This window comes from Phoenix dactylifera, unplaced genomic scaffold (assembly GCF_009389715.1).
Source record: "Phoenix dactylifera cultivar Barhee BC4 unplaced genomic scaffold, palm_55x_up_171113_PBpolish2nd_filt_p 000112F, whole genome shotgun sequence".
Taxonomy (NCBI): domain Eukaryota; kingdom Viridiplantae; phylum Streptophyta; class Magnoliopsida; order Arecales; family Arecaceae; genus Phoenix; species Phoenix dactylifera.
This window is the reverse complement of record NW_024067684.1, coordinates 767,605-780,949: the sequence shown is the minus strand read 5'-3', so window position 1 is coordinate 780,949 and position 13,345 is coordinate 767,605. Positions and strand designations below refer to the sequence as shown.

The following is a 13,345-nucleotide window of genomic DNA, read 5'->3' as shown; positions in this document are numbered from 1 at the left end:
AGGCGGCGAGTCGAGTCTAAGCAGATCGGGTTGGGTCGAGTCACGGGTCAACCCGACCCATTTGCAACCTTAGGGGTGGCGAAGAAAATACCTTGGCTGGGTGGGCTTATGGGAATGCGTGCAATCTTTTGATGGTTGGATTTTTATTGTGATCTTGTCGTGTGCCAGTATTTAGCAAGCTAGCTTACTTATAACATCAAATATTCTGGAACATCTTTTCTTTTACGGCGAAGCAAGTCTACGAAGATTAGGTGCTTTGGGCCGGTTGCCTTATGGGGGAGTTCGCTAGTAACAACCAATTCGTTTTATGGCAATTGCTTTGTAATCCATGCTAGTGATCAGCGATGGCGGTGAGGAGTATGGCGAGTAAGGCAGTGGGTAGCACTGTCGTTGGGGGGAGCCGAGGACCGCCGGTGCAGGGGGAGGAGATGAGGGGTTGGGTATGAAAGTGAATCCTAGGTTCTTCGATGTTAAGCATGCTGATTTTTTTTTAAAAAAAAAAAAACATGGCTGAACTTGATCGGATTGCCTACGTACCCCTTTATAAGGAGAATCAAGCCATACGTAGTTCTTTTTAAGTTTCAAAAATGCAGCAGAAAAATCGAATCTGATAATTTAATTCATGCATGCTTACAAGATCAAATCAGAAATCAGAACTTTAAGAACACATAGGATTATGCCGAAATCGTTTAAACAATTATGCTAAAACTTTCATGCATGATTAACTATCAGATCTGAAACTTAAGAACTCTATTCCAATTAATCTCTGAATATCCATCGAATGGATTCTGGAGATATCTCCGTGAGGAGCCCCAAAAGAGGGTAAAACCTCGGAGAATCGGACCTAGATTTTGACACCATAATAAATGATTAATGCTAGATTAATACCTTTTATGATGGATGAAAGTTGTGGATCTGATCCTTGACTTCGTAGCCACGCACACGAATGGCCTCTACGAGAAGTACACGCGAAGTCCTGAAGAGATCCAATCCTGCGGAAGTGCTAGCTTGCGCAGAATTTCTTGAGGCTGAAATTTGATTTTTCCAACGCTATCGACTTTTGAACCGCCTTCTTGGAAGAACTTGGAGGAAAGGTTTGGAGGGATTGAAGAGGACTTAGATCTGATCTAAAGACTCTTATCAGGGACCCCTAACACTAATGGCGCGATGGACTTAGAGGAGGAAGAAATCGGCTAGATTGAATGCAGAATTTTTTCATGCATGAACTAGGGTTCCTCTCTTTTCTTTTCCTTTTTTTCTTCTTCTTTTTCTCTCTTTTTTCCTTGAATTCGACCACCAGCTGATGGAGGTCCTTTTAATATTGCTATCCCCTCTAACTTCATGCCAACCATCCCATATTTGTGAAGGATTTTGTGGGTTTTGAATTTTGAATTCAAAATTCAAGTTCATGTGCCATTACATGATGAAGCTTGATCTAATCTAAACCATTCATCATGTTGCCACTTTCCTCTTTCAATTTTGAAATTCCCATGCCCCCAATCAGATTAGAGGGTCACATGGTGATTTTGTGGTGATTAAATTCGAAATTCGACCTTAATTAGAAGTGAGATAAAGATAAGGATGACATATGCCATGAAGAGAGAGAATTTGATCTTATCCAATTCTTTTCATGAATTTATCTCTCTATTTCGACCCATCTAATGATGAAAGAGATCTCTGATGTTGCCAAGTGTCCCATTGCACCATTAAATAAATTAAATTAATTTTTAATCATATTAAAAATCAATTTATCGCGCCATGCATGGATATGTGATAAGTGAATTTCAAGATTCGAACAGTTTCAGATCAAACCTATTTAATTTAATTAAATCCTAACAATTAGAATGATCCAATTATCATGGATTGAACCTAATCTAATTAGGTCAATCCCTAATTAAGCATAAATTTAATCTAATTTAATTTGGTCAACCTAAGTCCTCTTGATTCAGACCTAATCCAATCAGGTCAAAAATCCTGATTGAGCCTAGAATTGAATCTAATTCAATTTGGCTCATCTTTAGTCTAATTACTCAATCCAATTGAGTTCATTAGCAATCTAATTACTAATTAATCCTCCGATAATTACTTTAATTATTTTATAAGATAATTTGCCAATCGAATTGACCAAATTACCCCTGAATGATTCTTAATCATTTATCAGCCTTCTTGATCAATCAGGAATCTACTATGCGTGTGACCTCATAGGTTCAAACCTAAGCCGGTAGTATAGGAACGACTTCCTACACTAATCGATGTGACCATCTAGCAATGGTACCCGACGTCCGGATAGGCCGAATATATGCGAAGCAAATATTCTGCAACCCTGAACTATGGTTACTGTATAATTCAATCCCTTTGACTCCTAATGCCAGGATGACTTAGAGTTCACTGTCAACCCTATAATTAGTACATCCATTATGTGATTAACTTTAGATATCCTGTGACTCCTCACTGGGATTACCCTGGCCAAGGTTTTGCTTAATTAATCACAAGACATTATCTCCTATTTTCAGGAGGGGTCAATTCCATCTCGACTCACAACTGACTACGCAAGTACTTGACTGCACCCAGTGACCTTCCGTCACTGAATTAGAAATTTAGGTAGTCCGGTACCAAAGTACAATAAGTTGCTTGCCGGTCACATGTTGCGGTCTCAGGTCAGAGGGCCACACTTATACCCATATCCACTCGGAACATCTCTTGACATTAGAGCGTTCCGGAATTGGTCACGTTCAGTAAAATGTACTCCTACACTTCACCTGTGTGGCATACCAGTGTCTCTACACTCCTTGGTTAAGAGGACAACCAACGTATATGTCACACAACGACCTAATCTCGATAATGCTGTCGTCCTTGTAACAATATATCATTTGGTCATGAACTAGTTTAAGGACTCGAAGATAAATCCTTCTTTATCATTAATAAGTCCTAAGGACTTCATCATATAAGAGTTCATTTGAAGATGTAAAATGATGAATAATGCCAAAAAAAAAGACTTTATTGATTTGTCAATTCATTTACAAAATTCAATCATCAACATGCTGACGATTAACATTTAGGATATAATTCCCAACAGGGTAAGGCCTGAGGGCTAGGCGATGCACCCGATCTCGGAAGCGGAGGTGGAGAATCTCCGACGACTCTTCACGACAGTCCTCAAGCTACTGGAGGAGCTGATCGAGACATCTCGGAAGGAGTGAGAGGATCAGGCGGTGGTGGTCCAAAGCCTTGGCCGTCGGCTGCCAGTGCAGGGGATGGCCTAGGATGTTGCTCTCCAGGGGGAAACGAAGTTTGAGGTGGAAGTGATGCCGCTCGCTAACGACCATCTCGCTCTTCGGTTCAAAACGACCACAGGCCGAGACCTTGTCCTTGCCAGCGGCCCGTGGGTGGTGATAGGCTGGTTGCTGGCCATGGAGCTGTGGGCTCCCGATTTCGTGCCTGATCTGGACTCCATAAGACAATGTTGGTCTGGATCCGACTATCTAGGCTTCTAGTGGAATACAAGTCGAGCGAGACAATCCTTCAGATCGCGGGCCGGCCGCTGGCCATCAATAGGATAACGGAGTAATAGAAGATGATGGGCTTTGCTAGAGTCAAGATGGCCATCAATGCCACCGCGCCATTGCTACCCGGCATTCAAATCAAGGGGAAGGCAAGGCTGATGGAGGAGGAGGGGCAGCAACGGATGTGATCCCCAGCCCCATAGTGGTGGAAACCGTCGGAGACCCCGGGATGCCGAACTCAAGCTCTGGCAAGAGATCAGGCAGCTTTCGCCCATGGCTGGCAGCCATGAGGATTCGACCGCCGTGAGCAATGAAGGACTTGCCGCAACCAAGGAAGATGATGAGTCAACACCTGATTCATCCTCCTCTAGGCCACAGTCCCCGCCCAACCGCCTGAGCTCCCCTGGCTCGTCGTCGGACTTAGACGGTTGGCAAAAACTGATGAATGTGGTGCAGCGGCGCTAACCCTTGAAGGATCGGCCGACTAACGAGGGAGGCAACTCGGGCTCGGAATCGGAAGCGACTTTAGGCAATCACCGAGTCAAGTCGAGTTTTAACCTGTTGACCGACCCAGTTGACTCGACGGATGGCACAGGTGGCATTGGGCAGGCCAGGGTGCAGGCTGGCTCGGAAGTGCTGATGGTGGACGCAGGCCTGGGCCCATCCAACGAAAGGCCTAGGAGCCCAGCGATTAGGTCGGTCGGGGTAGGCTTAGGCTAGACTCAGGTGCGTTGGCTTGGAAGTGCGGGTCGGGCTGCCCCCGTGGACGAGCTGGGCGCTCTCATGGCGCTCAAGCGAATGGTTGGGCCTAAACAGGGCTCGAGAATGCAAGAGCAAGGGGCCACCCCCCAATCCTCCTCTACTCCAGCATCCTCACCAGCGAGGATGGCTCCGGCCCCGGCAAGGACGGCTACGGCCCCGGTGACCCCTACCTTCTCTTCGATTCCGCCAGGGGTGCTGGCGGTGAGGCCTCCTAGGGCTGCTCCTGGCACTGTGACGCCGGGAGACGACACCCGGGATGGGTTGGACGCGAGACCCTCGGGCTCTAGGCCAGGAGAAGAGGTGGTTGGGAAGGAGGCTGACTGCAACAAGCCGACGACTGGCCGACCAGACTCTGGTGCTGCTGTCATTTCCCTGGACCACCAATTGGAGGTGAGGAAGGTGAGAATGGCAGTGTTGTGGGGAGATTCGGGAGTGGTGATGGAGAGGGAGTTGGTGATGGGCTAGCCCAGCTAGGGGTGTTGGGGCCCCATGCAGCGAGGAGCAGCGGCCAAATTTATAGTGTGGTGTGGAATGAAGATCGTAGTTTGGAACATAGAAAAGCAGCCAAGCCCTCCTTTAACACCTCATTCAGAACATTGGTCTAGGTGAATGGGCCGGACATCTGTTTCTTGTGTGAGACACGGCTTTCTAGAGATAGCTTCCGTCGAGCTCAGTGTCACCATTCAGCTACTTAGGAATCCTTTGTTATGGAGTCTTAGGGCATGTCAGAGGGTATCATGGTTTTGTGGAAGCAGGGTGCTGCTACTATGGACGTGTTCCACAACTGCCCCAACAAGTTGTAATGGTTATTTCAAAACCAAATGAAGCTCTTTGGATCATGCTTGGTGTATATGCTAGTGTTGATTACAGGGTAAGGAGAGCCCTTTGGGGTGAAGTCAGCAACCTTGTTTCTTAGAAAATTCAGACCATGGTCCCTAACGATTTCAACTGCATCCAGCGGCCTAGTGAGAATAGAGGTGGTAGGGTCTACACCGACAAGGCAGAGAGGAAAGTTTCGGAATTTTCTGTTGACAAATGGGTTGGTGGATCTCAGGTTCTTCGAGTCGAGATTCACCTGGTACAACAATCATTCAAGCCATGCTAGGGTGTGGGAGAGGATCGATAGGGTTGTTGCGTTAGCTAAGTAGAAATGTGAAAAGATTCATAGCAATGGTAAATCATATAGGGCAAAAAGAAGGAGACTATTAACCATACATAGGTCCTATAGAGCATAGTAGGGAAAATCATTAGAAGATTGTGAGCACCATCCTCTCTTTCAGAGATCATAGTTTTACCTTGAAGCATGCAAAAGGGGGTTTTTAAATATATGCAGACCCATAATTGGTTGGATTGGTGCCATCTGAAAAGAGACATGGGGGATGGCTACTAGCGCCTATTGGAATAGAGGGATTGATGATATCTTTCCCATAATATGGGCAATGGTTGAGGTTGAAAATAAAAAAAGTTGGACTTGGTTTATTACTAATATATTGGGAGATAAAGGAACAATGGATGAAAATGGGTGGACATTTGTGTCAGATTGGCAAAAGGTGGTGTTTTAGACCTTAATGTCTGGTCTAAATTTTATTATATTCGCTTTTTTCATCATAATGCCTTGTACAAGTTACATTGTTTTAACTTTTATTAGTCTAATGTGTAATCTTTTTCCAAGGATTAATGGAGACTTTGAACTCCATCATGCCAAATGTTGATCATAGATTTTGTGTGAGATATTTGTATGCCAACTTTAGAAAATTGTCCAGAAGAAAGAACTTCAATTAAGGATGCACTATATGCAGTTGCAATTGCTTGCATTGCATAAAAATTTCACATGAAGATTAAAGTAGTGATAGATTATAGTGCAGACATGCATTTAATACCAAACCAAGGTCTGACATGATTTTGAATAACATTCCTGAATCATTCAATAGCTAATATCATGGAAGCTGGAGATAAACCAATCATCATAATGTTTAAGACCATAAGAAGCCACTCATGCAAATATCCCAAGCAAAAAGATAAGGATGATGAAGTATGGAGGATCCATATGTCCTAAGATCCAAAAGAAGCTGGAGCTAGCAAAGTACCTCTGCCTAGCATCTTGGACCTAGAAACAACCCAATAATGCCCCTCTTGTAGCATATAACTGCAACCACTCCAAAGGGGACCCTCTTTATAGAAAACGATCGGACTACTTTGACACAAAAAATATATTATAGTGATTAATTGAAAAAAGTTAAACTTTTGGAGTGAATATGCTTCTTGGCCAAATTTGAAAGGAATATCTCTGCAATTTTACCTTTATCTGATGTAAAGTGGGTTATGTTAGGCTGTGCCACGTATTCCAATATTTTTCTTTTTTCAAGAAATTGAGAACCACATAAATATTTTACTAACATACAATTGGTCCCAATGAAGTGGACCCCGTTCACAAATGCCTCTATACAGGTGGAACGGAAGGGTGGCGGGGACCGTTTTACGTAGCATGGAGGAGAGCAACATCAAGAAAACAAGTAGACAAGATTACAACAGCATTGAGAGCAACTCTCCAATAGAGTGCAAGAAGGCCCCTTCTTCGGTGGAAGGATGTTAGATGGTGATGTAACATGCTTTTGAAAACATGATAAACTATTGAGAGCTAGTTTCAAGAAGGTGATGCCATTTCCCAGGGAAGAGAGGAAGGAGTGAAGGAATGGAATTGCACCAGTTGGCCAGCAATTAGGACAAATGATAAACTACGAGGTGCTACCAAATATGATGAAAGATAAATGAAAATTTCCAGACTTTGAGACTTGCCCATAGCTAGAGATCACTCTCTTTGCAAGTTTTTTGAGGAGGATCTTATCAAAATCTGATGCAGGTGAGAAAACTCCTATCTTGCACAAGACCTAAGTAGCATAGCACAAATGAGAATCATGGCAAAAGTGAATATAAAATGGAAGCAACAGTAAATTCTAAACTAGAACTAAAAGAAAATAGGGATAAGAGCTAAAGAAAAGAATAATTATCTAGAACTAGAACGGGTAACTACAAGGCATCGCATCTCTTCTCCCCGTCGAACATTTAGTGCCCCCACTACAACAAAAATAGTTTTTGCCGACTCTATATTGCCGACGCTAGATAAAAGCGTCGGCTAAATTTTTTCTCCCCACAGTAACCGCCGACGCTTCTAGGAAGCGTCGGTAAAAAAACATCTGCCGACGCTTATAAGCGCCGGCATAACGGGAAAATACGATGACGCTTACGGACTTTATCCCTCCCACAACAAAACCCAATCGACCTTCTCCCTCCGCAGCCCTAAATCCCTAGCTAGCTCACGCCGACCGACTCCCAGCTCCCTCCTCAACCCTTTTCACCGATCTCAGCCATTCCCTCCGCCGAGCGACCCCAAATCGTGTTCCTCCTCCGCATCTCCTTTCCCTCCTCCCCCTCTCCGTTGGCCTCCTCTCCGTGAACATCTTCCTCCTCCTCCTCCGCAGAGCACTCACGCGGCGTTTGAAGTTTGGAGCCGGCAAGGACAGGGACAAGGCCAGGTTTGGGATCTTCTTCTCTTGCTTCGATCTTTAAATTTTGGATGTTTTGGATTTTCTTTTGTTTTTATAATCGGATTGTTTAGGAATTTTGTTCTAGTTTCTCTGTTTCATGAATTTATAATCTGGTCATTAAATTCATTTATCCGTTATAGGAGGAGTTTGTAAGATTCTACTCTCCTGGAAAGGGGCGATCCTCGCTACCGTACGAGTCTTTGCTCAGGTGAGTTCAACTGCTAACCCAAGCTTCCTCCTGTAATAATCCCCATATTCGTTTGGGGATAGTGCAGAATAAGCTGGTATTATCCTCCTTCTCCTGCAGCCAAACTACCATTTCTTTTTTAATCTGGAATAAGGCATGGTTGGTTGATAGTCAAATCGAAATCTAAGGGAAGAACTGGCCGAGGTCGCCTTTGTCCTGTGATTGCAGTAGTGTTTGACAAGCATGTCTTGCATTCATTTCGTGACTGGCGGAAATGATTACTCTGCCACTCGTGGAGATTACAAAAAAGAAAAAAAAAGAATCACTATTCTACTCGTGGAAATGATTACTCTGCCTGGCCCATTTGCATCCATATGCGTGACCATCTAGAATCTTCAACCTGCGTACAGACTGCACTCAAGCAGTTAATACACTTAACCTACATACACGCTTAAACACTTAACCTACATACACGCTGAACACAACTGCAGCACTTAAACACTGCCAAACTGCACTAGATTTATGCACCAAACAACATTTCAGAGATGTGCATCAAGCACACTGCACACTACAAACTGCACTCACTGCAGGTGAGCACTTCATTATAATTATATAAATTTTAAACTGCCGGTACTTTGGAATTATATTTATATAATCTATTTTAAACTTGCTGTACTTTGGAATTATAATTATATAATTTTGGCACTTCATTGATATCTTTTAATTTGGTGTTCCACTCTATTATCTGATGCTTGGTTTAACTTTGAAACTAGCATGCAATTTTAAGGCTAGCTGACGTCAGAATGTGAGGATATCTATATGAAGAGAATTTGGTGAAGAAATTGGGTAATGGGCAAGACTAGATGGATTTTAACTTTTACTTCCAAGGCATCCTTTTTATTTCCTTTGTGAACATTATGGAGAACAGTCATATCAGTGTAATATATCTATATTCCTGAAGATGTGCATTCAACTAGGTAGGGCAAGATTCTAGCCGATCCAAACCACCAAAATCCAGATTTTCAATATAAACTGACTGCTTATATTTAGGATCTAGTTCCGTTGTGTCTTGCAAATGTTTATAACTGTGAAATTGGAGCAGAGTCAGTTTTTTTAACTGGATCTGCATTGGGAAGGCTTTGAGGATGTCTTAAGTTGGTTGGACTTGCACCAAGTATAATGAGTGTGATACAACTAAGACTATATTGACCAAGATTCTTGAATCAATTACTTGTACCGTTGGATTTAGTAGACTAGATGAGAAAGAATTACTAATGAGATGTCTGATAACACAGAAGGGGTCACATTAGGTGGACAATATGTTATCTTATGACACAACACTCTTGTGAGCCTTGACAAAATTTTCACTAGTCAATGTCTCAGGCTAAAAATGTTGGGTATTTTTAAAATTCCTGCATATGAAATTAGCAAAACAGAGATGAATAGTTTGCACCTCTTTCATTTTCTTTCCCTTTCATTTTTTTTGCAAATGAGGAATTTATGATGTGTTTATGTTGGAAAATTGGTGTTAGAGTACACTGGGTTAGTCAAGGAGATGCTTGAGAAGAACATGAGGTGTGGTGTTACCTGTTTGACAATTATGATGGCATGCCTATATATCATGGTGGCAAGTATAGACTTGAATAATGTCGGAAGGTCTCAGGAAAAAAGAGAGAAACAAATGAAGACCTTGATGGATGCCATGATAAATATTCGACAACACTAGTGTTGAAAAATTCCTTTTGCAGAATGTTTCCTTAATCTGATTCTTGGCATATGCAAAAAGTTTGTGGGCTATTGATATAAATGCGTCATTGTCCTCTGTCATTGTATGTGTCTGTCTATCTTACTATATGTGATAGCAACTGTCTCTCTCCTCTTCCACATTCAAGTTCTTTCTTTCTTCTGACTGTTTGAGATTTAAACGTTGAAAAGCCTTCAGTGATTATAGATGATAAGGAACTTCATACTCTGCATGCAAAAAGAGAAGAGAGGAGGTCGGGAGCTTAATGCAGCTTGCAAATCTCATACATGGGTAACTTATTAGTAGTTGTTGAAACTTCATTCTTCTACACCTCAATGTCTAGTTGGAGGAAAGGTTTGTGCTTCATCCACTGTTTGCAATTAGATGCTTGAAATTTTCTCACTTCAGTATTTTTTTAACATTTGATATATCATTCTCAAGGTTTTGCAATATATTGTGTGCAATTTGGATGACAGAGTACATAATCAGAATTCCAGACTCTGACAGACGATTGAAGGTGCATGACTGGACTCGGAGTGTTCAACATTGATTGTATCTCAGGACCGAAACCAGTTTTCCATTCAGATAAGATGAATAATAGCTCCTGAGACAGGGAGTCCACCCATCAGAAGTAGACAACTGTGACATAATCGAACCATAAATTATTTCGTGAGAACTGAATCAAATGATTCTGAGTTTGGTTGATTCATTATCCAGTGGAAGATTTGGACTGTAATTATTTACTCTTGCAATTGCATTACTAGTTACTATACATTAGCGATCAGGGCCTTTCCTTCTGTGGAGTACCCCATGAATTTTTAATATTTTATGATTTATACATTAGTTACTCTTGCATTTTTAAACAGATTTCAATTGCTTAAGTACTTGCTTAGGTAACAAAATGCACCGAGGAAAACGATTCAGAGATGTGGAGTTCCAGCAGTCTCAGGTGAGATCTTCTTCTGCTCAGTCCATGCGATCCCAGCAGCCCCAGCAGCATGAGTCCGAGTCTCAACATGAGTTCCAGTCTCAGCAACATCCAGGCCAGGAGGTTATGGATGACTTGCATATCCAGGGTAATTTGATTTAAAGTGCATATATTAAGTTCATTTACAATCTAATTATTTTAATTAATTTGCCTCCAATGTTTTAATTATTATTTTTTATAGATGAACAAGGGAGAGTGAGGTTGACACGGGGTTCCTCTCGAGCACGGGATGTGTGGCAGCTTCGTGAGGATGAGAAGATGGTCGTCGAATGCAACGAACTAGGGCAGCCCATCAAAAGGGCTGGAAGCCTTTTATCAAGTTTCTTAAGATCAGTTGCGCGTAGGGGTCAGTTGTGTCCGCTCAACTATCATAAGTGGAATGATATGCTTCCTTCTTATAAAGTTGAGTTTCTTAAATTTGTCCAGGTAAAGAATTGAATTTAATATTGTTAATTTGATAGCTACTGTATGTTAATTTGCTTACTATTATAAATTTAATTTTTCGATTTAATATTATTATGACATTCTTTATTTTGGTGTAGAAAAAGTTTGTGCTCCCTCCAGAGAGCCATGATTGGGTGCTAAAGTCCCTCAACCGCAAATGAAAAAAATATAAGTCGAAGTTGAAGGCCGACTGGAAGCGCAAGGGTATGACAGAGGAGGAGGTTGCTCGTGTTTGTCCTCCTGATGTATACCATCATCAGTGGAGGGAGCTTGTTCACTATTGGTTTTTCGAGAGAGGACAGGTTGTGTATTCTCTCTCAATACCTTATATAATGTTTAATATATTTAATATATTACAATGTTTACTTTTTTCGTGGTAGACATATTCTGACATTGGTCGAGCCGCACGAGCATCTCAGACAATTCCTCACACTTCAGGCTCGAAGAGTTATACGAGGCTCAGAGCTGAATTCGTAAGTTTTTTTTAAACTTTTTGAAACTCTTGTATCATATAGCATGTATCATGATATAGTTCTATAAGATGAAACTCTTCCAATATACTTTTTGTTGTAGATGGAAGACCATGGGAGGAAACCTGGTGAGGTGGAGTTCTATAAGATGACTCACACCCACCGAGATGGCAGCTTTGTCCGAGAGGAGTCGAGAGATATAGTTGTATGTATTTATTAATAATTTCTGCAATAATTTTTTATATATTTTAATTTTTTAAAAATTAATTTGATTGTTTTTGAGAGATATAGGACAGAGCTATATCCCTTATTTCAGAGCGTATCGGAGAGTCATCTTCAATCGGCAACACCAGAGGTGTCGAAGCTCAGGTGTTTACCGAATTGATGGGCTCGGAGCGTTATGGTCGAGTGAGGGGTTATGGCGTTGGAGTTACCCCCACTCAGTTGTCTGCAGTGGGTATATATACTCAAGATGTTAGACAGAGTAGTAGCACTACAGAGGTTAATGATCTGAAGGCAGAGATAAAAGAGTTGAAGCAGAGCCACCAGACAGAGATGCAATCTTTGAGGGCTCAGATTAATCAGATTACATCTTTGTTGCATCAGTTTGTCCCTCCTCAGGTAAATTACTACATCTACTTGAACATTTTGCATAAGTATCATATTTTTCTTAAAGAGCTTAATAATTTTCGTATTCTTAACTGCTTAAGTTTTTTTATTACAGGTTCCTGATACTTCATCTGCACGTAGAGATGGTCATGCTAGCGACCCCTGAAGCATTTATTTTGGAGTTTTATATGTATTTTTTTATGCTTTTGAAGTACATTGTAAACGTAAATTGATAGTATGAATGTAATTTGACAATATGAATGTTTAGATAAATATGTTTGATTTTGTGTATATCTCGCTTAGTGTGTGTGGCTTTGATTTTGTAAACAGGGTTTAAAAATTTTTTAAATTTTTTTTAAAAAACATTAATATTCTAACGATGCTTTAAAGCGTCGTTAAAATTTCGACCAGAAATCAATTAGTGACGCTTTAAAGCGTCGGTAAGTTTGAATTAACGACGCTATAAAACGTCGGTAAATGTTGAATTTACCGACGCTTTAAAGCGTCGTTAAATTGCAATTCGCGACGCTTTAAAGCGTCGCTAATTGCCGACGCCAAAAAGCATCGGTAAAGCGTTGCTAATTTTCGACGCTTTTCGACGTGTCGGAAAACATTTTCTCCACTGTAGCATAGGCGACGCTTTGCCGACGCTTAGGAAAGCGTCGGGATGGTTTTTAGCGACGCTTAAAAGCGTCGTTAAAGGCCAAAAAATGCGTCGCTAATGACCATTATTCTTGTAGTGCCCACCTCCAATCTTCCCAAGGCCTCGATCAAAGAGCACAATTGTCTCGCAAGTGTCTCATTCTTGGAACCCCACATCTCACCATGGGCCATGGCCCTTGAGAAGTGTATCATCAGACAAGAAGAAATTGAGAGAAAAATAGCTTCAAGGATGACAACAAAGTACATAAAGGTCCTATTTATAATTTTCTAAGGCCCTTGCGATGAATGCAACTCATGAGGTCTCTTAGAACTCCAACTATAAATCAAAAATGAAGTCCTAACTCACTTAGAATAAGAAAAACTTGCAAAACTAAGCTTTTGGAACAAAATTCGTACTGATGGTGACCTAGCTATCATTAGAAGGGTTGCC

At 41.5% G+C, this 13,345-nt stretch overlaps 1 protein-coding gene across 1 annotated transcript; it reads left to right on the top strand.

Moving 5' to 3' along the window:
- The first annotated feature begins 11,051 nt into the window (after window positions 1-11,051).
- On the top strand, window positions 11,052-12,545 carry LOC113462091. The gene is made up of 6 exons (XM_039116577.1): window positions 11,052-11,155; window positions 11,272-11,475; window positions 11,554-11,646; window positions 11,747-11,848; window positions 11,935-12,264; window positions 12,368-12,545. Exons 2-6 carry the CDS (start codon window positions 11,380-11,382, stop codon window positions 12,416-12,418), a joined length of 672 nt encoding a protein of 223 aa, XP_038972505.1. The 5' UTR covers window positions 11,052-11,155; window positions 11,272-11,379; the 3' UTR covers window positions 12,419-12,545.
- The last annotated feature ends 800 nt before the right edge of the window (window positions 12,546-13,345 follow it).